Source organism: Rattus norvegicus, chromosome 7 (genome assembly GCF_021556685.1).
Source record: "Rattus norvegicus strain SHRSP/BbbUtx chromosome 7, alternate assembly SHRSP_T2T, whole genome shotgun sequence".
Lineage (NCBI taxonomy): Eukaryota > Metazoa > Chordata > Mammalia > Rodentia > Muridae > Rattus > Rattus norvegicus.
Genome location: NC_141540.1, coordinates 32,482,426 through 32,507,442, shown reverse-complemented (window position 1 = coordinate 32,507,442; position 25,017 = coordinate 32,482,426). Strand labels below are relative to the sequence as shown.

At 45.1% G+C, this 25,017-nt stretch overlaps 1 protein-coding gene across 5 annotated transcripts in view; it reads right to left on the bottom strand.

Moving 5' to 3' along the window:
• The window catches only part of Gnptab (N-acetylglucosamine-1-phosphate transferase subunits alpha and beta), a 66,845-nt gene extending 59,300 nt beyond the window's left edge, over positions 1–7,545 (bottom strand). For 4 of the 5 annotated variants that reach the window (XR_015624180.1, XR_015624179.1, XM_087557824.1 and 1 more), the window contains exon 1: positions 7,234–7,545. Coding sequence is in view for 2 of the 5 variants with exons in the window: in XM_087557823.1 (XP_087413949.1) it covers positions 7,234–7,350 (117 nt within the window). In the remaining 3 variants the exon portion in view is untranslated. The remainder of the gene's footprint in view (positions 1–7,233) is intronic. The other variant, NM_001427158.1, reaches the window with a different exon arrangement.
• Between the last annotated feature and the right edge of the window lie 17,472 nt (positions 7,546–25,017).

The window sequence follows — 25,017 nt, the reverse complement described above, 5'->3', positions numbered from 1 at the left end:
ACACTGAATCACTGCTGGAAGGCTTATGAAGTACCCTGGAGTTGTATTTAGCAAAATCCCAGGGTAACATGCCCAGACAAGAATGTACATTTCACAAGACTTCCCATGGAAACAGACATGATCACATCGACAAGATAAAGGGCAAACAGTTATCACCGGCATAATGCGAAGGCCAAGGAAAGGAAATGGCTTTGAACAGAACCTGGTATCTTGGACATCTGTTGCTCTGGCCAGTTCTTTGATAACAATCTGGTTAATTACTCTCAGGGGCAGCCCTCACAGATCTGGTGGTTCAGCTGTGACTTCCAGGCCTGCCCATCCCCAAGGCTCAGCAGAGGATTCAGGTGGTAGCAAAGGTGTGACAGGGGCACTCTGCCCCTCAGGGCAAGGCAGGCAGGCAGCTCCAAGTGTGGTCTACTCTTTGAGAAAGTCTCGGAAACTGGAGGCCACACCCATCTGGGGTAGGCTGCCTGAGGGAGGTGAAGAACAGGACAAGGAGAAATTCCCCACATTCAAGCACCTTGATCCAACCCTGCCAGAGCTTTACCAAGTCCGGTTACACCAGCTAATAAGCTCCCTTTTTTCCTAATCAGGGCCTGAGCTAGATGGGATCTGTCACTTGCAACCCTGTGTTACTGATGGTGACAGGGGCCATTTCCAGTGACCAGTGATTTCGACATGCAAAAGGAAACACTTTTCTACAAGACCAAGCATCCGCTCAGCTACTCGAAATACTTTCCAAAGCACTCTTTCCTTTTCTCTGTCTACACGCCTACTCCTTTATGAAGCCACCCTCCAACCTTGCATCTCCAGCAAAGGTCGATAAGGTCCCTCTAAAATGCTTCAACCAGTGATTTTCTTCCCGTAAACTAATCTGTTATTGTGGCCCTACCTATCCACATATTGAAATCCCTTTTCCCTTCCACTCTTACACAGTGCTCATGTCTGCGGTGGCCTCATCTCCCCTAGGCTGAGCTAAGTCCCGACGGTACCGTCTGCCCTACTGTGTGCATTCTAACAACATGCAGGTCTCCGGGTTCTAGGAAAATCTCCTTAGGACAAAAATGAATTTCAGAACAACAGAACAAACAAGTTACAGTGACGTTATGTTTAAAAAAATACAAAGTATTCTACTGGAGTAGAAAACTTACCTTCATTGGCACTGAGGATAAAAGGACACCAATTACAAATCGCTATTAGTTCATCCCTCTACCCACTGCATCGCAGAACTGGGCACCTTTAAGTTAATAACCAATTTTCATTCACTGGGAGTAGAGCAGTGACTGAGACAAGGTTTCTGCTTTTCTAATTAACTAGAGTCTGATAGCATCCCCCAAAATTTATATTTTTTAAAAGTTCTATGTGATCTCTAGCATTTTCTCCAAAGCACAAATTCCACCGATACTGTAGTTCATATATCTTTTTATTTTTGTTTTACTGGTGTACACATGCGTGTGCATACATGCGTATGTGTAAACCAGAGGATCTCCTTCAGCCTTTACGTGAGTTCCAACTCCCAACCACAGTCTAGGTTTCTTAAGTGAAGTGTCCGATAATGTCCATTTTTTTATATTAAAATGGGAGGCGCCTTGAATATGTTGGCTGGTGATTTCAAAACCATTTTGTTGTTGATTACTGTAAGACTGGGCCTCACTCTACATAGCCCAATTAATTATACGCACAGACCAGGCTGGCCTCAAACTCAAAAGATCCATCTGCCTCTGTCTCCCACGTGCTGGTATTAAAGGCATACACCACCATGCCTAGCAAAATAATTCTGTTTTAATAAAACCTAAAAAAGAGGCAGCCACCACAGGATTGGCTAGGAAGTAACTCAGATTGGGCACTGTGCAGGCCAGGGAATGGAATGTCCCCTCAGACAGAATCTCTGCCTTACTGTTTATGGAATCTCTGCCACCTTTTTTTTTTTTTTTTTTTTTTTTTTTTTTGCCTCTGACCAAGAACACACAAAAACAGTTAAATCAGGAAACTAATCGAATACAAAGTAACACATTTCTTTCCAGAAATTGAGCCAGCTAAGAAACTGGTCAGTAAGGTAACTCCCTGGATCCCGTTTCCAACCAATCCTTTATCGCTGAAAAAGAGTACTTCATTCATCCAGCATCATCATAAACAGGCGAGCGAAAAGAGAAGGGAGGGAGGGAAGGGGGAAACTCACACAGACCAGCCTTTAACCTGGCCTACGACCAACTTTCTTCCGTGAGTTAATTTTGTTTCCACACGCAGTTTACATAAGAAAGTGGTGTGTTCAATACAGGGGAAGGCACACATAAACAAATTCTCATGTCCCTGGGATTTACCACCCTTTTCCCACACACCGAAAGATCTCTACACACCGGTCTCGTTATGGTTCCTCACTTGGCAGCCTTCCTGACCTGCCTTGAACTCGTTTGTGGTAAAACCCTGAGCTAACTGACAGGAATCTATTTATAGTAAGTATTTTTCTCGAGGCATAGACATATTCACTATAGAGAGTACAGGGACTTAATGTTAAGATAATGTAACAGTTATGGAAGTTTCAGGGAAGGGTGTGTGGACTTGTAAATAAATGACCATGGGCCTGCAATACATTTTCCTCTCTAACGTATGCTTTAAAGACATGAGAGAGCAGCTATAATAAGGCAGAACAAATACTAATGTTAAAGCCGGAAGTTTCTTCTTCCCTTGAGTCAGGGTCTTACTGTGTAGCCCAGGCTAATCTCTAATGCTCAACTCTCTTGCCTGTCCCCTGAGTGCTAATATTACAGACATATTATACCATACAAAGCAGAATCAAACATTTATGAAGGAGTCTGTAAAGGATTCTTCAGGACACCGTTTAGTGCTCGATATAAGAAACCCAGGCTCCCAGACTCACGTGACTTACAATAGACAAGGTTCTTCCCTTTCCCAGCTGCCCTCACCCCAAGGCACTAAGGAGGCAGAGGAGAGCAGTCAGGGTTAAAGGAAGCTTGGGGAACAAACGAACATTAAGTGTGATGCCTATTAGCATACCAAGGCGCACACGGGCTCCAGGGTCTTTCAGCAGCACAAGTACCTGTTCTAAGAGTCCAAGGCTCCCATAACTCTTCCCATTCCACTCCCTCCCCTAAACTTCTCCAGCTCAAGGGTTTCCTGTTCCCAGCCTCTCCTCCTTATAAAAGCCTGCCATTTCAACCATGTGCTCTCCCCCTGCTCTCTCTTGGTGTTTCCTCTCCTCTCCCCTTCATCACTCCTCCCCTCCTACCTCGCCCTCCTCTCCTCTAATCTCTTCTCTCAAACCCCGCCCCCTCATTTCTCACTCCACCCCCCCACCCCACCCCATGGCCAGGTTCAGCCTCCTTTTTTTCTCCTTGCTCTAGAAGCTTCCAGATGCCTCTGGCTGTTCTCTCCCTCATACTCATAATAAAAACCTTCTTTTCAGTGAGACGGGGAAGGGGGACAATATTTGAAATGCAAAGAAATAAAATAATTAATTTAAAAAAAAACCTTCTTTTCAACCACATCTTGGAGCTATCATGTCCTTATTTCACTCAGACCAATATCTCCACTTCGAGGGCTCACGCTAGACTGTCACCTTTGGGTTCAACTGTATTCCTATTATATCAGAATTCCCAGGAGTCTTCTAGAAAGTACTTGTCCTGACTTGGAAAGGAAAACAAATTGTTTAGTAGATCCCCACCCTTGATTCCATTTTTCCTCAAAATTTGGACAAGTGTTCAAACGGCTTCTTAAAAAGCAACAACCTAGGCCAGGGACTAGTAGTACAGTGCTTACCTAACATGCAGAGAGCCTGGGATTAGATTCCCCAGTACTAGGCATAGGTGTCTTAAACTTTAATAATTCAACCACAAAATTAGAATCCTATATATTATAACAACTATAATCCTAGCATTAGGGAGGTTGAAGCAGAAGGGTCAAAAAATTTCAAGGTCATCCTCAAGCACATATGGAATTGGAGGCTAGCCTAGGGTACAAGTGACCTTGTCTCAAACACACACACACACACACACACACACACACACACACACACACACACACACACGGGGTTGGGGGAAGAGAACTTGACCAGAGACTGGAGAGATGGCTCAAAAGAGTTAAGAGCATTTACAGTCCTTACCTACATCGGGTGCTACCTACATAGTCAAAGTCCTGGTTCAAGGAAATATCAGCGTGAAGACTGACTGAGACAAAACAATCGATGGTAATAACATCACCTATTACAGCTTAACAATGGTTTGCTATATGCTATATCAATCTGTGCTTCCTCTGACTAATTTCCACCAGCAACCCTGATAAGAAAACAGCCTTGCCTTTATTTTGAAGAAGAGGAAGCTGAGAGGGGTCAGATTTCTTCCCAGATATGATAAGCAAAGCCTGGAGAAACCACCAGGAGCTGGGGTGAAGAGTGAAGCTCTTTCCTGGGATGCACCAGGTCTCAGGTTCAGTCCTCAGCAGGGGAAGGAAAGGGGGTGTTGGTAAAGGGGATGGCTCTGAGGATGACGAGACCTGCTGCCTAACCTGAGTTTGATTCCTGGGGACCACAAGATGCAGAGAGAGAAGCACAAGCACAAACGGCACATGCGCACCCACATGCATGCACATAACATAAAATAGATGAATTATTAGGCGCTGGGGAGATAGCTCAGTGGTTAGGGGCACTGGCCGCTCTTCCAGAGGACCTGGGTTCAATTCCCAGCACCAACATGGCTACTCACAAATGTCTGTAACTCCAGTACCAGGGGATCTGACACTCTTACTCACACATATACATACAGGCAAAACACTGGTGTGCAAAAAAAAATAGATAGATAAATCTTTAAAAGAGGTGTTATTATGACGATGGCATCAAAGCCAGTTGTCTCAGTTTGAAGCTCATCTCTGCTGTGAATTAGCTGTGTTAACTTGTACAAACACCTAAGCTGCATTACCTGTGAGGTGAGTAGAATATTACTGTCCACATCACATGATACTGTGACGACTAAAAGGGTGCGTAAAGCAGTTAAGAGAATACCTAGTGAGGACTATGTGTTCGTTATTAGCATGGTTAGTATTACTGGAGCCATCAGTCACATCCAGATAGCTCTCCCCAGCCCTCCCCCCACCACAGGCTAGCTGCCACCACCTCTCCTGCTACCTGGGGACACTCTTTATTCTTCTTTCTCTCATTTAATCTAAACTTTACGATCTGTGCCTACAAGCCAGGCCTCCTGGCATAACACTTTGAATCCTAGTACTCTGGAAGCAGAGGCAGATGGATCTGAGTGGAAGGCCAGCCTGGTCTACATAGGGGATTCCAGCCAAACCTGGGCTACGTGGTGAGACCCTGTCTCAAACTCTTCAAGGCTGTAATAGATTTATTTTACACCGTGGTTAGTAAACAGCTCACTTAAAATGAACCAGGTTAAAAACATACACCGGGGGCTGGAGAGATGGCTCAGTGGTTAAGAGCACTGAATGCTCTTCCAGAGGTCCTGAGTTCAAATCCCAGCAACCACATGGTGGCTCACAACCATCTGTAATGAGATCTGACGCCCTTTTCTTGTGTGTCTGAAGTCAGCTACAGTGTACTCATATAAATAAATAAATCTTAAAAAAAAAAAATGCACCAGGAACCCTAGCACTCAGAAGGGCTGTGAAAGAAAGACTGAACTTCAAGTTCAGTTGCAAGTCTGGGCAACTTAGTGAGGCTCTCTCTTAAAATCAAGAGTCATCCACAAGCAGTAAGGCACTAACTGTGCATAAACATATCAAGTTACAAGACATGAACAAAGACTGACCAGGAGGTAGTGGGATATTAAAATACTCCACGCTTGGACAAGGTTCTCATTCTCACCAGCAAAATTATTTTTCTAGTCCCTAGAACCACTAAAATCACACTTAGAAACAGGCCATATCGTTCAGCCAGATGCTAAACACTAAACAGATCTTAGAATGTACACACTGGCAGTGCCTGGCACTGGGCTCGGGCTAGAGTTACAGCATTTATATTTAAACTGTTACCACCTCCTCCACAGAGCACACACATGTGTACTGTGCTGTTTTATAAGAGCGCTCTGTTAATTATAAAACCCTTTAAACCTCTTACTAAAACACAAGCAAATAAATAAAACAGGGAGACAATTCCAAAATCTTTGAAAGCACACGTTTTCTTCCTGTCTCTAGGGGCAGTATTTTGTTGAATGGCCGCCCCACTTGTGCCCATGCATTGCTGACCTGCTCATACCCCTCTGCACACTTAAGATAGATTATACTGTTATCGGACTACCAAGAATCAAATAACTGAAATTTAAGAGTAGTAACAAGGTATGTCTCCAAAGGAGCATAAAATTCATTTAACCTGGTGTTTCACACCCCCCAAACCGGTTGCCTGCGCCCTTTGAAGAGTTTACAGTCTAACCAAACTGCTTTACTCAACATTAATTAAGCGCAGTTCTCAGTCCAAGAAGGGCCAGCGACTTGATCTAAAATGTATAAGCATAGCCCGTGACGCAAGGGTCGGTGCTGGCTCTCAAGAGGTCCGGGGCTGGAGTCCAAGATCCGGCAGGCAGTCCTAGTCACCTGACAAGGTCCCTACTCTAAGTTCCTCTAAGATAAGCACTTGGTGCTTCCCATCAGCGTGTGCATTCTCACTAGCAAGGCCTCCGGCCGCCGACATGCTGCGGCAGTAAAGCAGCAGAGCAATTATGAAATGGGAAAAAAGTTAATAAAAAAAATCCCCCTTTCACTCTGCAAAATCCATATGCAAAACCGCGCAAAATTCACATGCAAAACCGCGCGTGCCTCTAGGACAAAGTCTGAGATCCAGAAGAAACATTAAGGCACGGTATTTTGTCAAAGGTGAAAGATTAGTAGGGTGGCACCGCAGGATTGGATCCGAAGGAGGCCACGGAATGAAGGATCGCTACAGAAAAACACAAACCCTAGGAGAGAGTTTCACCAGCGCAAGGCCTGAGAGCCAAAATCAAATGACCGGAGGACTCTTGGGGACACCCTGGAGAAGGAAGGGGACCCATCCGCACGCTAAGCATGGGAGGCCCGGACGTCCAGTCCAGCTGCTCAGGCGAGCCGGGGAGAGGATGCGCGCTCATCGCGCCTGGGTGGGCCGTGTGCTGGTTCCCAGGCTGCAAGGAGGATGGGGAGGCAGGAGGGAGATTCGGGGTGCGGGCACTGCGGGTCTCGGTCCGGGAGGGCTGCGCACGCGACTCCCGGGGCTCGGGCTCCGCTACTTACCTCTCCGAACTGGAAAGCCGAGACGATGGTGACCACGACGCCCACGAAGCAGACGTAGAGCCCATACCTGTGGGATAGGCAGGTATAGGTCTGTCTCTGCAGGAGCTTAAGCAGCATCACCCCGGCCCCGCCACCCCACGCCGGGAGGAGCCCGCGCCGCGCCACCGCCTCAGCGAGCCGCCATTCAGGGGCGCCCGGCCGCGCCGCCGCGCTTAGCTCACAGTCCCCGGCTGCCGCGCATTGTCGCTCCAGCGACCGACAGCCCGCTGGGCTCCACGCCGCGGCCGCCGCTTCCGGGAGCCCGGAGCCCACGCCCTCGGCGCGGCGGAGGCGGACCCGCGGCCCGCAAGGCGCCCGGCGCCGCCCGGGGTTGGCCTCGGAGAGGCGGCAGCGGGTCGCCAGCGCCACCTGGAGGGCGGAGGGGCAAGGGCAGGCGCGCGCCCTCCCATCTGCGCGTGCGCTGCGAGCCCGGCCCTCTGCCCTCTGCCCCGTGGGACCCACCCAATCAACAAGTAACCAACCCAGGCTGTCCCCTGAATTATGCAGATGGGCAATCCTGCTGGGTCCGAAAACACAGCACCGGTCTCAAGTTTATCTTTGAAAGAAAATTTGAAAGATCGTGGCTAGGGAATGCACATTCGGCTTGCCCCAAATGGCATAATCTACTCTAGACGTTCCTACCCGAGGTATAATGGTATAATTAGTTTTGGAAAAACAAAAGTCACTAATCAAGGCACTTACCTAATACATTTTTGAGGTCACAGGTAGACTGACTGTGGCAAAGCAAAGTAAACTAACGGGTTTAGATTCTATCTGATGCCTTAGTTTTTGATGGATGAACTGCTAAGAACATCTATTACTTTTTTCTTTCTATATTTACTTATTTGCGTCTGTTTGTGTATGCATGGGCACTCCTGTGTATGTGTAGGATGAGTGTCAGTCATTTCTGTCCTTCCATGCTGTGGGTTCAGGGAATTGAACTCAGGTAGTCAGGTTTGGACGCACCTTAACCTGCTGAACCATTTCAGGGACCCTCAAATACAACTGAATAGTATAGCCACCAAGCTATTAGCGCAGACAGAGAGATGAGAGTGTCTTTCAAAAGAACCAGAAGTATCCCAAGATAATTTGGCTCTGGTCTGCAACAATTGTGTCTCTCCACATTCGCAAAGCTTTGTGATTTGGGGCTTTGTGGAATCTCTTTGTGCTTTTCTGTCTGGGAACTGCAACTTAGAATGCCATGAATATTTTCTACACACAAGTTTATCTGGACAGGGAAGTAACTCGGTAATAGAGTGTTTGCCTAACATGGAGGAAGACCTTCGTTCACTCCCAGCACCAAAAAGAAAAGGACAAAGCAAACATTACCAACAAAGTATCTTTTCTGTACTTAACTAGGAAATCAATGATACAGGGCACTTAAAGAAGATGCCGTAGGGAACTCCACCCTGACCCCCCTTACATACCATCATATTATTATTCGAGAGACCTTTTGGGTGAATATTCTGAAACTCAACTTTACTCATTCACTCTGTGTGTGTGTGTGTGTATGTGTGTGTGTGTGTGTGTGTGTGTGTGTGTGTGTGTGTATCACAGCACTAAGGAAGCAGAAGCAGGCAGATATCTAAAGAACTTTCTCTTAAAGGCAATGAAGAATGTTAACAAAAATCCAAAATATCTTGGGGGAAGTTCTGAGGCAGTAAAATGAGACCAATGGCACAGAGTTGCCAGATACAGAGTACCAAGTTAAATCTGAATTTCAGAAAAATAAAGCAAATCTTAAGAGGAAAGCAGCATACATCTAAGAACACATCCCATGACATTTGGGGGACGTACACTATTTATTATTTGCACATTTATCTGCATGCCCTGCATACTGATCTACTATAGACATCTAAGCCACTTGGTTAGTCATCAGAATACATGGCCACCGGCCGAGGCTGTGAAGTTTGTTTGACTCAGAGATGAAATAGGGTGCCTATCTGTCCGAAAATGTAAAACAACATTCTCCAATTAATGTTATCAGAACAAAACAAGCGTCCACACCCTCATATTCTCTACACCTGCTTTCTCAATGTACTCAAAACTCGGGCAAAAATAAGAATCTTTTTGGTTTTTTGTTTAAAAGATTTTATTTCATGTATATGAGTACACGTTCAGTCTCTTCAGACACAGCAGAAGAGGGCATCAGTTCCAACTACATATGGTTGTGAGCCACCATGTGGTTACTGGGAATTGAACTCTGGACCTCTGGAAGAGCAATCAATGCTCTTAACTGCTGAACCATCACTCCAGTCTGAAAATAAGAATTTTGCTTCAGGAATTATAACCTTTTTTTTTTTAATTACTTTTAGTCAAGCAGTGGTGGTGATGCATGCCTTTAATCTTGAGTGCTCAGAAGGAAGAGGCAGGCAGATCTTTGAGTTCAAGGCCAGCCTGGTCTTCAGAGTGAGTTTTGAGACAGCCAGGGCTACACAGAGAAACCCTGTCTCAAACAAAACAAAACAAAACAAAACAACCCCCCCAAAAAACAAAGCAAAACAACAACAAAAAAAAACACCCAAAAAACAACAAACAAAAATCAGTTTTGATTCTCTCCTTCACTCATAATTAATGAAAACCAACATTCAAAGCTTAAAAAAAGAAAAAGTCTCTGCAAAGAAGCTGTCTGTTCCGGGCCTCCACATGTTTTATGTGAAGAAATTAGGTCTTGTGTGGCTTTTCTTTGTACTAGTAAAAAAAGTGCAAGGTTGGTGTAATTATGGTTTTGATTATTTGAATTGACATTGTTTATTTTTAAAAAAAGGAACTGGAATGTTCTAGAGAATTGACTAAGTTTTCGGGTCAAATCACTTGGAGAATTGTTTGGGTCTACCTGGGTCATTTTTTGTTGTTTGTTTTTGTATAGGAAATTACCACCATTCAGAAATCTCAGTTGCAATGTATATCAAAGTGCACGCCTGTAAAGCATTTAGGACGTTGAGGCAAGAAGGTTATGAGTTCAATGGCAGTCTGGTCTTCATAGTGAGATCCTGACAATAAACAAAAGAAAATTAAAATGAAACCCGTCAGTTTTCTTCTTTGTTTCATTTGTGTATTCTTCAATTTATCCTACTTCTCCTCCAACGTTTTTGTTTGTTTTGTTGATTGGTTTGGAAATGATTGTTTTCTTTTGTTTGTTTGTTTTTATTTGTTTGTTTGGGCTGGGGGACGGGGGGGGGGGGGTTGGGGTAGGGGAGGGGAGAAACTGGGAAGTGGGGGTGTGGAGGATGTCGAAACTGTTGGCATCTCCTCAAACCAACAGAAACAGTGTCTCAAGTAACCCCAAGTGGGTTCTAACTCCCAATGTAGCCAAGCAAACCTTGAACTCTTAATCCGCCCTTCCAACTGGGATTTCAGGGACGCTCTGCCGGCCCACCTCTTTTTCTCAGGCATTCTATTTCAATGCTTCGTGCTTTTATCTTTGTAATCTCCATTCGTCTCATTGTTGGTTTGTTCTGATGTTCTTGACTGTGTTCCTCAAAGTTGATACTTAGTTTAAGTACTTTTGTTTCCTAGAGCCAAGTTGAAAGAGCCCTAGGCCTGCCGCACTGTTTCTTACACGCCTTCTCAAAAGTTTAGATTTCCCTGCTAAGCACCGATTTTCATGACATCTCAGCAAGATGCTTCTCACCGAGAGTGGAGGGAGGTGTTGCTGCTTCAGGTGTCAAACCTGGGGCACCCTATGTCTGTGTCTCCATCGGGGGAAGGACGGCAGAGAGAGGTCAGCAAACTCGCACCAAGATGGCAAGGGCGTGATAAGACTGTTTTCTGGGCATACGTGGCTGGGGCAGATCACCTCGTTCTCACATACTTGCATACCAATACGGGATTCCCGAGGAAGCCACAGCCTGTTCCTGTAATACTCCTCTGCTGCCCCCTACTGGCCAAGCTTAATACCACACCCAAAACAGAGGCGATCTCCATTTACACGCGGCTGGTTTTCTCAGACGTACAAATTTGGAGCAGAAAGCCATCAATCGATTCCTGGCACAACACAGAAGGCCGTTCTGGTCTATACAATCAGAACTTGCCTCAACCAACAATACCCCGTTTTCCCCTCTACCCTCACGCCGTCCCTGCAACCCCTGTCTCACCAGGTGCTTGAGCAGTTGGCACAAGGCAGGAAATAACTTTCTTACATTGCTGCTTTATTAGAGCGACTGTTACAAAGGCTAGAAATTGGCCAAGTGTGCCCGTTCACTTTTGTCTACCAGACATAGGCTATAGTCACCTGGGAAGAGGGGCCTCGACTGAGAAAATACCTCCATCGGTTTGGCTTGTGAGCATGTGTACAAGACGTTTTCTTGATTAATAGTGGACCTGGGAGGGCTCCGAACACTCTGGGCAGTAGCACGCTGAGCCGATGGGCCCATCTCGCAAAAGCAAGCAAGCTGAATGAGAGTCATAGGCAGCAAGCCAAAAATTCGTGTTCCTCCAGGTTCCTAGCTTGAGTTCTTTTTTTTTTTTTTTTTTTTTTTTCCGGAGCTGGGGACCGAACCCAGGGCCTTGCGCTTGCTAGGCAAGTGCTCTACCACTGAGCTAAATCCCCAACCCCTAGCTTGAGTTCTTGCTGTCACTTCCGTGGCTAACTGACTATGAGCTGTAAAGTGAATCATCCTGTCTCTCTCCCACAATACTTTTCATCGCGGTGTTTATCATAACAGAGATGTAAACTAAGGAACCAGGCATGGTGGTTCATGTCTGTATAATCTTTGCTCTCAGGGAGCAGAGGCAGAGAGGATCACAAATACCCTGGCCGGACTGAGACCTGGTATCTCAGAAAACCGCGGTCAAAGGAATAGAGTGCTTGCCAATCATGTGCAAGTTCTAAGTTTGAAACCTCCACTGCCGAAAAGAAAAGGATAAAAATGCCCTCTTCAGGTGTACCAATTCTTAAGACTCTGAGCATGTTCAGCTATCCAGAAACTCTCTGACCCCCGATCTTTTTGGGATTTCATAGACTTAATCACACGGACATGATTGCTTCTAGACTAGGAGGGGAGCCCAACAAGGCCTGTCTGTTCAATTCCCCTTTCTCTAGGTAGCCTCTCTTCCTTCAGGTAATGGGCAGTGCCCCACTGGATGGGGAGAGTGGTTAGAAAGCATAGGTCAGAGAATTTGTTTTTCTTTTTTTTTTTGGAGCTGGGGACCGAACCCAGGGCCTTGCGCTTGCTAGGCAAGCGCTCTACCACTGAGCCAAACCCCCAACCCCCGAGAATTTGTTTTTCATTTATTGATTTTATTGACTGATTAGTTGGTAAAGAAAGACTGTAGCCCAGGCTAGCCCTGTAGTCCAGGCTAGCTCTGAACTTCATTTATAGCGATCCTTTTGCCTCAGCTTCTGGAACTTTGGAATCACAAGTGTGTGATTCCACCCGTTCAGAGACATTTTCTTTAGGGTCAATTGACCAAAATGCCCGACAAGAACAATTCAGAGGAAGGGACGTTTCTTCACCCTAGAGATTTCAGAGCCTGCCGTGGTGGTCAGGAATGTGAGGCAGAAGCTTTCCCACAGCACCAAACCAGGAAGCAGAAAGCACATTGGATACTGGGGGTGGGGGTGGGGGTCGGGAGGGGTAAGGGAGCATAACCTTCGAAGGCCCACCCCTAGTGACCTACTTAGACTGACTGGTCTTAATTCCTAACACTATAGCATTCCACGTTCAAGTGGGCACCAGTTGGAAACAAAAGTATTCAAGATAAGAACCAGTAGGGGGCATTTCAGATTTCTATGAATTTGGATGCCCACTTCCGCTTTGCCTGTAGAGTCCAGCTTTTCGGTGCACTCCTAAAACTGTGAGTGAAGATTGCCAGTGTCCGATGGTCTGTCCAGGTCATCTTCCCCTTCTCCTTTCTTGGTATTCTCTGCGTGACGATGTTCACTCCGCAGTGAACTCCCAACTTCTAAGGGCACCTCCATTTTTCCCAGCCGCCTAGCTCTAGCCTTCATGTAGATATCCCTCAGGTACTCCAGACTACATATTCCGAAACCAAACTCCCATTTATCGTCTCTAGCTTTATTAGCGATTAAAATTCCCAAGCCTCTGAGGCGAGAAACCAGCTCCTCTCCTCAATTCTTTTTCCTTATCCATCTCAAAGAGTTAACAATCAAACCTTTTTTTCCTCCACCTACAATCTAGAATCTTATCTTCTATGTGTAGTGGTTCTTTTCTGGTTTTAAACAGGGTCTCCCACAGTCCGGGCTGGCCAGACTTGCAGTGTATCTAAAAGCTCGTGCTGAATCCTATTTTCCTGCCTTTGTTCTTCAAGGGCTGGGACTCAGGTGACCTCCACACCAGGTTAACGTTTCTGAAAAGTACTCACCTTTGAACCCCAAGGCTATCTCTAGTGAGATGGGGCTGTCTCTATCTTTTGTGAGTTGATGTGGCTATCGCCACAAAAATCAGCCAATCAAGTAAAGATCCCATCCTATGACCTAACTCTCCCTACTGTTCTTTTTGGTAAATAACCAACCTTCCTCTCTCCCAGCCTCGTGTGTTTGTTCCTCCCACGGAGCTTCTCCTAAACAAATAGGGCATGGGGTCAAACAGGACCTAGTGGCTTCTCCTAGACAAATGAGGTTAACTTGAACACCACAACCTTGTTTTCAGGAGCACGGTGCTCCCTTTGTGTATCCTCAATCACAAAGCATGGAGTCTAGCAAATTAAAAAAGTCCTCAGAGGATGTGTTTTCTAAATGAACTAATTTTACACTCTGGGTTATTGCGAACTCAATAAAACATTAACCATAAGGTAAAAGTAAAATACATCAGCAAAGAACTCTCTCTCTCCAAAAGCTGTTTTGAAAATTTTAGATTCTTATTTGTGTATATGGCTTTTTGATATGTATGCACACATGTGTGCCAGTGCCCCTGGAGGCCAGAAAGGGGCAAGCATTGAATCAGCTGTGACTAGAGTTATGGGCAGTTATAAGATGCCTGACTGTTGAACTCTGGTCTTCTTCAAAAGCAGCAAGGACTCTTACCCTCTGAGTCATCTCGCCAGCCCCCTACCCCAAACTTGCTTTTGGTTTTGGAAATGGGAGTCAAGCAGTTGCTGCTGGCCTGAGGTTCCTGTCATTTTCTCGGATCTTTTCAACTTCTCAAGTGTTTCTTTTTAAGTGCGTGCGTGCGTACCCTAGCACACTTTGCACCATTGTCCATGTGCGTCTCTGGGGTCAAACTTGGGTCTCACTTAGGCTTGGTGACGAACACTTTTACCCACAGAGCCATCGCCCTGATCTCTTCTCAAGTGTTGCTCAGTGCTCACAGACTATCAAGAGAAGAAACGATTTCCTCTCCGTGAAGTTTGTACCACATAAAACCTCTTAGGGAGGACTGGAGAGATGGCTCAGAGGTTAAGAGCACTGACTGCTCGGCCAGAGGACCTGAGTTCAATTCCCAGCGGCCACATGGTGGCTCACAACCATCTGTAATGGGATCCGATGCCCTCTTCTGGGGTGTCTGAAGACAGCTACAGCATACTCATCATACATAAAAAATAAATAAATAAAATCTTTTTTAAAAATGAGTGAGAGCACCATTCCCCGGGATTTCAATAGACAGTGACAGCTGAACATGAATGTCACCTAATAGAAAAGTCCTAGACACACAGGGAAATTCAGATCATATAAGTTCCTATATTTGTGTCTTCTTAGAAATGGTGCATAGGGGAGGAAGGGGGAAAAAAACTGACTACTTAAAGCTTACAAGAAATTCTCATCGTCATTGTCATAGTGGAAACCCCCAGATTTCTCAGAAGTACTTTTTCATTACTTTAATGAAAACCACTTGCCAGAGATTATTATGAAATTGAGGAAGTCTCAGACGCAATTGCCCTAAGTGACAATGCCTTGAGTTGTCATTACAATGGACACTAAGGACTTTAATCCTCTGTCTCTTTGAGGAATTGACATTTCTAAACCTCCTGTGTTTCCTTCAAATTTATTTTTTTGTGTATATATATGTGTGTGTGTGTGTGTGTGTGTGTGTGTGTGTGTGTGTGTATGTGTGTGTGTGTGTGTGTTTACTGCATGTATGTCTGTGTACCACATGCAAACCTGGTGTCTATCCAGGGCAGAACAGGGGACCAGATCTCCTGGAATTGGAGTTGTAAACCGCCAAGTGGGTGCTGGAAATTGAACCCACGACCTATGGAAGAGCAGTCAGCCAGTGCTGTTATCCACCGAGCCATCTCTTCAGCCCTGAGGACTTATTTTCATTTTATTTTATTTGTATGGGTATTTCTGTGTGCATCTCTATGAAAACGTGCATGCAGTGTCCATGTAGGCCAGAAGAGGGCGCTGCATCCTCTGTAACTAGAGTGACTGTTGTTAGGCATCCTGATTTCTGTGCCCAATGGCATGTGCCTCTTATCAGATACTAACGGGCAGCTGGCAGGTACAGGTGTAAAAAGTCAGGTTGTCTTTGTAATAGGATTAAACTCGTATCAGGCATTTACTTTCATATATTGTTTCAACAAACACTAATAAATCAATCAATGTGTGTCAGTGATTGGCCCTGGAGACAAATTTAATAAATTCAATTCCTACTCTCAAAGACTTTAGAACCCAGTTGGTAGGCTAACATGTCAGCATTGGGGAACATGAAATAAAAATAGCCTTGGGATGCAAAGAAATGGCTCAAAGGTCAAACATCTGGGTTGGCAGGGAAGATTTCCTGAAGAAGGCTATTTCTGAGGCAAATGGTCATGAAACACCGCATCGAGCAGGGCTCCACATCTGGACAAAGGCCATGAGTGAGCCTATATAGAGGGGACCGCCTTGAGAAAGAATAGGTAAGCAGAGGGACAGTCTAAACAGAGACAAGTCCACATCTGGGTGCAGGTGTGTGTGTGGGGTTAACTACATGAGTGAGTATAGATTAGAAGCAGAAAAATGCAATTTGCTGTGTAACTATCTTGCTTTGAAACATGTGGTTTGGTGAAATTTCCTGACTTTCTATACTGAAGTGCAACTTCCCTGCATATCTGGGAGCAAAACTCAGAACTCATTCACGCTCAGAGACCTCACAAGTGTGTGCATGCAGGAGCATGCTTGTATATACAATTCACACACACACACACACACACACGCACGTACACACATACACATACATACTAAACACACACACACAAACACACACACATACGCACACATACACAAACATATACACATGCATACATACACACATATACATACACATACACAAACATACACACACATACATATGCATACATACACACACATACACAAACATATAGACACACATACACGCACGCACACACACACACACACACACACACATACACACACTCACAGTAACTGTTGATAACCTTCTCTGGCCCCAGTCTTGACTCCCTATTTTGAAAGGATCCATTCCCGGGAATTACAACGCACGTAAGGATTCTATGTAATCCCCGTCTTCAAAAGCACATTTAAAATTTCTTCTGATTACAAAAAGAAAGCATGCGCAAGGCCCCAGGTTGGAGTCCCAGAACCACATACAACAAAGGAAACTAGAGTTAATAACATAGACAGTTGGGATGGGTAAGATTGTCAGCTTGATAAAATCCAGAATCACAGGGGAGACAAGCCTCTGACACACTGTGAGGGGCTGTCTAGATTGGGTTTAATTGAAGAGGGAAGGACCTGCCCTGAATGTGGGGAGCATCACCCTATGGGCCAGGGTTCTGGGCCGTGTAAACAGGAGAAAACTGAGCACAGCCATCTTCTTGCTCTTTGTGGGTGCTATGGGCCAGTAGACTCAGGCTCCTGCCGTCTTGACTTCCCAGCCTTGGTGGTCTGCAGCCTCAAACTGTGAGCCAAAATAAACTCCCCCGTAAGTTACTTTTTATCAAAGTGTTATATTTCAGAGACAGGAAAAGAAGCCACTACCATGTTGCTCTCTAAGGAGGAGGTGCACGCTACCATGTAAAGCTACTCACTTCCGGGCAGTGGTGCACATAAATGTAAATACATGTGCTTCAAGGGACTCTCTGAAGAACGACCATGGCAGTACTTGAAAAAGACCATTTTGATTTTTTTCTTAAATATATTAAAGTGTAGGTGTAATCGACATTTTCCTTTGATTGTTTTTTCCTCCCTTCCTTCTTTCTCTCCTTCCTTCCTTCCTTCTCTCCTTCCTTCCTTCCTTCCTTCCTTCCTTCCTTCCATCCTCTACCTTCCGTCCTCTACCTTCTTCCCTTCTTCCTCTTCTCACTCTTCTCTTCTACCTCCTCCTCCCTCCTCCTGTTTTCTTTTTTTTTTAAAGATTTATTGGTCATATATAAGTACACTGTAGCTGTCTTCAGACACACCAGAAGAGGGCATCAGATCCCATTACAGATGGTTGTGAGCCACCATGTGGTCGCTGGGATTTGAACTCAGGACCTCTGGAAGAGCAGTCAGTGCTCCTAACACTGAGCCATCCCTCCAGCCCACCTGCTTTCTTTTTACTTTAGGTTGGCTTCCAACCGTTGGGGGTTGGCCTGGTGATGCTATGTACAGGTGCTACCCACATTCTGAAACCCAGAATCTGGTTGTCATCTAGATGAGAGTATCCTCGTGTAGACCAGACTTTGGCTCATGGTTTCAGGAAAAATGACCGGGAAGCCAGGGTAGGGAAGCCAGGGTAGGGTGGCACAGTCAGTACTTATAAGGAAGGTGAGCTGGCGTTCATATGGTAGCCGACCGGGAAACTGAGTAAGAATGTGAAACCATGGGCTCAGAGGTCCAGTGTTGGGATAATCTCTTGTGCACTGTGTAAAGGTTGTCACTGCATGAAGCATCTCTGTCAGGGTCCAGCCTCGACACAGGATCGGAGTTCTCAACTGGAAGCAGGGGTATCCGGAAGGGGCATAATAGACACACACAGATGACTTTATGGGGACAAGCTGACAGGAAATTTTTTTTTTTAACAAACAATGATTATTTATTTATTTATTTATTTATTTATTTATTTATTTATTTATTCATTTATTATATATAAGTACACTGTAGCTGTCTTCAAATACACCAGAAGAGGGCATCGGATCTCTTTACAGATGGTTGTGAGCCACCATGTGGTTGCTGGGAATTGAACTCAGGACCTCTGGAAGAGTAGTCGGGTGCTCTTAACCACTGAGCCATCTCTCCAGCCCACCACTGAGCCATCTCTCCAGCCCAAACATATCTTCTTTTTTTTTTTTTTTTTTTTTTTGGAGCTGGGGACCGAACCCAGGGCCTTGTGATTGCTAGGCAAGCGCTCTACCACTGAGCTAAATCCCCAACCCAGGAAATTTTTTAAGGCTTAAAATTGTTCTCTCTCTCTCTCTCTCTCTCTCTCTCTCTCTCTCTCTCTCTGCTTGAAGCTGTATGCACTTTCACTCTCTCTTCCCGCTCTCTCATTCGCTCCCTTTCTCACACTCACACACTCACTCTGTGTGTTTCTTTTTCTTCTTCCACACACGCCACACACTCTTCTCACACCCTCTCACATTCTCCGCACACCCTTCCCATTCGCTCTCTCCTCACACTCTCCCTCACACATTCTCTCTTTCACTCACTCCACACTCCCTCTCTGTGCATTCTCCCCACACTCTCCTTTCACTGGACTCCCGCACACCTCACTTGCGCATCTCACTCTCTCCACTCGCTCTCTCGCCGCTCTCTCGCCCCAGTCTTTTACTGATTCTCCAAAATGCAGGTAGAAGAAAAAGACATTGCGCAATCATTGTCAAGTCAAATTCAAAAGAATAGCCACATCCCACAAAGAATCAAGAGTTACAATTGTTCCCCACAGTTTCAAGCTTCCCCTATTCCCAGGCCTATGGCCAAAGTAATAATAATTGCAAAGTTATCATTATTTAAACTCTAACTTTTGACTTCAGAGCTCAGAGCCCCGAGGTCAGCTACTTGCACTTTCCTGGGAAGCTCTAATGATAAATGACACAGGCAAAGCTGTCAGGCAGTGGCCAGAAAGAATCAAGTTAACCCTTAATTCAGTAGTTCCGCCAGCTTTCTGCTTCTGACATTGCACACAATGACTTTCTGAAAAGTCGCAGTGGTTTGACGTAGTTTTACTAGTATATAATTTTATGTATTCTATACTTGCTTATCCAGGAACTACTCTCAGATGTTGTGCAAAACTCATTTCATAACTTCAATAATTTTTCCCTTTCTTGGGGCCCCAGTGTTGGCTCTGCTTCATTTTCTAATAATTTCTTCAAATTTTCTTTGCAAGTCAAACACTAATCCGAAAACTACCATTGTGCGGTCATTACACTGTTTCCAAGATGAGCACGCCCCAGCATGCACCTGGACCTTAGGACTGTGCTGTGCTGTGCCCCGATTTTTAATTAAGAACCATTACATCAAGGAACATCTAGTTTCACAGAATCCACCAGAGCAGAAGGAGAAAGAAGTAGGAAAGTCTGATATAATAGAATACTTATGCACACCAAGGCCAACTGAAAAGCAGTCACGCACGCATGAAATCTATACAGCCGTTGTCCAGGGCTAAGGTTAGGAGAAATGGGAACAACTGTTTTTTACAAAGAGCTGCCATGGGCTACTGAGGTGTCTCCATCCCGGCCTGCTGTGTGTGCAGTCCCTTATCTCAGATGCTCGGTCCCCTGGAGGGATGCGTCTCTTGCTCCTCAGGGTCCCAGATGTCATCCTTTTCCGCTAGGAGCTGCTGCAGACTTCTGAGACGTCTCCATCTCAGCCTGCTGTAGGCGGTTCCTGTCATGGTATGCTGTCCCCAGAACATCACCTGTCTCAGTGTTCTGCAAACATCTTCTGGTCACCTTCTGATTGGTTTTTTAATTAGGAGCTCCTGGCCCATAGCAAAACAAGAGAGAACAGACAGGACTTCTGGGCAGAGGAGACGGTACTCAGCAGGTAATGAACCATGTGGCAGGATAGAGATTAGTATAAATGGGCCAACTTAAGTGTCAGAGCTACTGGGGAAACAAGCCCGAGTGAAGGCCAAGCTTTCATAATTAACAAAAGGTCTTCATGTCACTACTCGGGTGGCTGGTGCTTTCTGCCTCCATCACTTACTCACCAAAAGCAATGTGGTCATAAAGTGACCCTGAGGCTGCTAGCGGCACTTGGTGCTTTCGTTTCTCTCTTAACCAAGCTAGCTCCCAAAAAGCTACTGAGACTGGACCACTATATTTATTTTACAGCTTTAAGGGCACAACAACTGAGCAGTATTGCTCTGTTTTAATTCCCACAAACTAACCTGGCTACCTCCCAGCTGAAATCTCTGAGATACTTGAATTTTGTTGCTGATCTGACTTTCTGGGCTCCAGGTGTTTTCTTGTGGTTTCTCCTGGGCTCTCTCCCCAAAGCTTATAACTGCATCTTCTCTTCTCCCCTCCACCCACCATGGGAGGAAGTTCAGTCCTATTCTCTTCTCTGTCCAGTCATGGGCTGATCAGCTACCTTTACTGACCAATCAGGGAAGAATTAGGGAGCAATGGTTACACAACATTGAGACAGGAGATTCTTAGAATAAGAATTGCAACCTGATATGGGGGTTGCATAATACAAGGATAATCCTTACCCAGTGCACAATAACATCATGCCTACATTATGTTCATTATGCCTACGTTTATGTCCTAACCTGAAACTTCAGTGGAATGATATTAGAAGGAAAAACCTTTGGGAACAAGTTGGGTCCTGGGGATGGAGCCCTCCTGATAGAAGGGCCGTTGTATTATGCAGGGTTCTTAAAAGGAACAGATAGAATGCATGCATATTATAAAAGCGGTGGGTTAATCAAATGGTCCAACAACGGCTGTTTACAAAGTGTACAGGCAGAGAACACAATAGCTGCTCAATCTATGAAGCTGGGGGTGGGGCGTCAGCATCTCTGATTTGAGGCTAAAGGCCTTGAAGATTGCCATAGAGCTGAGGAAGCTGGAGTCTGATGTCCACAAAGGACTGCAGAGGGGGCAACAGGAATCCATTCAAGCATGCTCACCAATGAGGAGCAAAGGCAGGCAGGCAAGCAAGACTTTCTTCTTCCTACCTTCTTCTATGTGGGCCTCACTCAGGTCACTTTCAGGGAGGGTCTTCTGGCCTTTGTTAATCTTTTCTGGAAATGCTTTACACACCCCTTAAGAGTCTTGTCTCCTAGCTGGTTCAAGATCCTTGCTGAAACGTACATCTCAGCACATGTGCTTTTTAGAAGAAAACACCAAAGACCAGGGTTCCTTATATGTAAAGACACTAGAGTGTGAACGCTAAGAATTACCACACTCTGGATTTGCCGGTATTAAAATCTTGGATGTGTAACCGACAGCTCTCCCCATATAAACTAAGAGACTTAGAATCTGTGAAAGTTTTTGTTTTGTTTGAAATGGGGGGGGGGGTCTCATGTAGCACAGGATGTCCTCAGCCTCCCTATAGATCAGAGGCTAGCCTTGAACTTTCAGATCCTTCTGCTTTCAAATCCCAATTTGCTGAGTTGACAAAGACCGCTATTCCCGACTTGAAGTGTGAAATTGGGAACACGAGAAGCTTACCACAGGGGCTGCGATGTGGTGGAGGAGTATGTGGTTGGTTGGCATTTACAAAGCTCTAGGTTCAGTCTCTGGAAGAAATTGTTTGTGTGTGTGTGTGTGTGTGTGTGTGTGTGTGTGTGTGTGTGTTAAATTTAAACAACTTTATATGGTGTTCATTGCACATAAATTATTGTAACTCTTTTTAGAAGAAATATTTTCTTGGGGATAATCTTAAATTCATAGAAAGATTATGATTAAAGGCTTGTATATATTTTCCCACTTTTTTTTGCCTAATGTTGCTACCTTATATAACCATTGCATGTCATCAAAAGACATTAATGTCTGCACATTGGCTCTCATTGAGGACAGACTTTATTTGAGTCTCTCTGATCTTCTTTTTACTAATGTCCCATCTATGTTCCAGGATCCAGTCTTAGTATGCCGTTACCTGACTCCCCTTCTGCCTGTGTCAGTTTCTTAGGTCTTCCCTCAGTTTTCATGATCTTGCCGTGTCTTACGAATTTTCTGAGACAGGAATTCATTATGTGGCTGGGATCACCGGCCTGCCTATTGACCCACTCCAACACTCGGAGCCGCCAATTAGGAATGTGTAAGGAAGAAACAAAAAGACTGTCATTTGGATTTGGAAAAATATGATTTGGGAGAAGGAACGCACAGAGACTTTAAAGCATTTTTAGCATGTGCTAAAACATTTTTTTCTTTTCTTTTTTTCGGAGCTGGGGACCAAACTCAGGGCCTTGCGCTTGCTAGGCAAGCGCTCTACCACTGAGCTAAATCCCCAACCCCCAGATTTTTCAAAAGGAATAAATTTGGGGATAATTTACAAGTGGACTCATGGTTGTATTTCAAAGATATTTAGAAAAGTGAATTTCTACCCAATTCTTTAGGAACGTAGCCAGCTGGTTTTGTAAAAGTACTATCATTTGGAGCTTTTCAACTGCTTGTCCTTGTTCCTGAATAATGACATGGAGACTTATTATATTAATAACTTTCAAGCACTGCATAGCTGGGCAGACACTTATCTATTCTAATCTGGGCTGCCTACTCCTAGCCACGTGCCCTGTTACCTGCCACCTTAGTCTCATCCCCATCTGCTGTCCCATCTGTGTCCTCACAGCAACTCCCTTATGACAACCTCTTTCTTCTCTCTCTACCTGGGACCCCCTCACTGAAGTCCAGTCTTGACTCTCCTGCCCAACTCTAGGTGGATAAGCTCTTTATTAACCAATCAGAGGTGAAGGAGAACGATTTTAACACAATGCTGAGACAGGAGATGCTTCGTAAAATTGGCAGGGCCAAGGTCCAGACTGCAACCAGATCTCTGGGGTACAGAAATCAGCATCTGGATACACAGTACACAAAGCCATCCCCCAACAGGGTTTGGTACATTGGAAAGAGAATACTTAAATCAATTAAGGTTTTTATACAAGAGGATAATAAGTCAATTGAAACAAATGTTAGTGGAGACTACATGCAAAAGAAAAAACTCCCCAAATAACAGAAGTTTCTTTTTTATGTGTAAGAAATCTTGAGCAGGACAATCCAGGCTTACCTAGGAGTTCCATGAGGCCAGAGAGGGACATATTTTCCTCCTCTTCTGTGGCAGGCAAACATAGAAGATAGTTTACCCTGGGCCCTAACTTGGTTTTGCTTATGTGCCTCATTGTAAGAACCGAGTGTAATTCTAGTTCTCTTACCTTCCTCGGGCCACAAGTGTGATACCAGAGGCTCCCAGCTCTGAACAATAGCATAAGTCTCCTCACCCTTAGTAACACTTCAGACAGTTCCTATTTAGTGTGCCCCTAGTGTGTCCAGATACGGAAAATAGAAGGGATAGCCCAGCCTGAACTGATTTGGGGCACATGAGAAATGAAGAAGAGCTGTGTCCTCAAAGAAACTTTTAGGGCGGCTCTCCCATTTATCACCTTACACCTCTGAATAGTTGGGAACGCACTGGATTAAAATCAGATGGAAAGGGACAGAGTAAAAAAATGAATTATATAAACTAATCTCTCATTCACAGAGAAACACCAAAACCAGGCTCCCCAGCATCCAGCTCCTCCTCTTCTTGAACCCCATAAAACGAGCCCCAAAGTATCCTAGAGGCCTTGAGTATCTGCACTCTGTGGCCCACTGACAATGTATTTTTGTTTGTTTCTTTGTTGTTGTGGGGATTTTGTTTGTTGTTTGTTCCTGATTCTTTTGTTTGTTTCTTTTGGGGGGTAGGGAGAGAGGTTGGAGACAGGGTCTCTCTGTGTTACCTCTCTGGCTGTCCTGAAACTTGGCTCTCTAGACCAGGCTGGCCTTGAACTCAGGTATCCACCTGCCTCTGCCTCCCAAGTGCTAGGATTAAAGACCTCTGTTACCAAGCCCAGTCAGTGCAGTCCAGTTTAATGTGTACTACTGCTTAGTTCCAAATAGAGTTATCTTGTTCCTTTCAGAAATCTTCGAGCCTTTACTTTTTTTTGGACTAAAACTAAGAACCTGGAAACACCCATTCCTATCAACCCTAACCACTATTAAAGCCTCCTTTCCTAAGGTCAGGGAATCTATATTCCAATACAGCTGATGGAGCTCAGTCATCCAATCAGATTATAAGACAAGCTTCCTCCAAATGGCATCGAATGGGTCCAAATCAAGTCAAACAGCATCTGTAACTGCCCGGGAGGCTAAAATCTAGTAGTGGTTTGGGGAGGGGCAGAATAAATAGGCTTCTGTTCATGAGAAGGGGAAATTAGAACTGGAGGGGTAACTAGTCAATTGATACAAGGAAATAAACAATCATCGACTTTGAAAGGGAATATAGGTTAATGTAGGTTGATGTCACTATGCAGGTGAAGGCAGGTACAGGATAGAACGAGGCCTGTCATTGGACGAGAATGAAGGATGGGCGGGAGAAAGGTTTTAGAGAGGTAGAGGAGGCGGAAGCGAGGAGGCTGCTGACGGACATTATGATCCCACCCTGTGCACAGTTACAGGTTGTTATGATAATTCTTGAGGGATGGTTGTGTACAGGATTTTGTGTTGTCTAGATGGGCAAATTATATCTTATCAATTGGACCAGAGGATATTGTGTGATGTGTCCTTTCATGTGGCGATGTAACTGAGTTCGAGAGAGTGTATAGCGGTAGGATGCACTGGGATCGCCATGGAATTGGGATGTATATGCCTGGCGTGGTGGAAAGCAGCCATGAGAGCTGTGAGTGAGGGCGGCCTGACAGGGTGCCA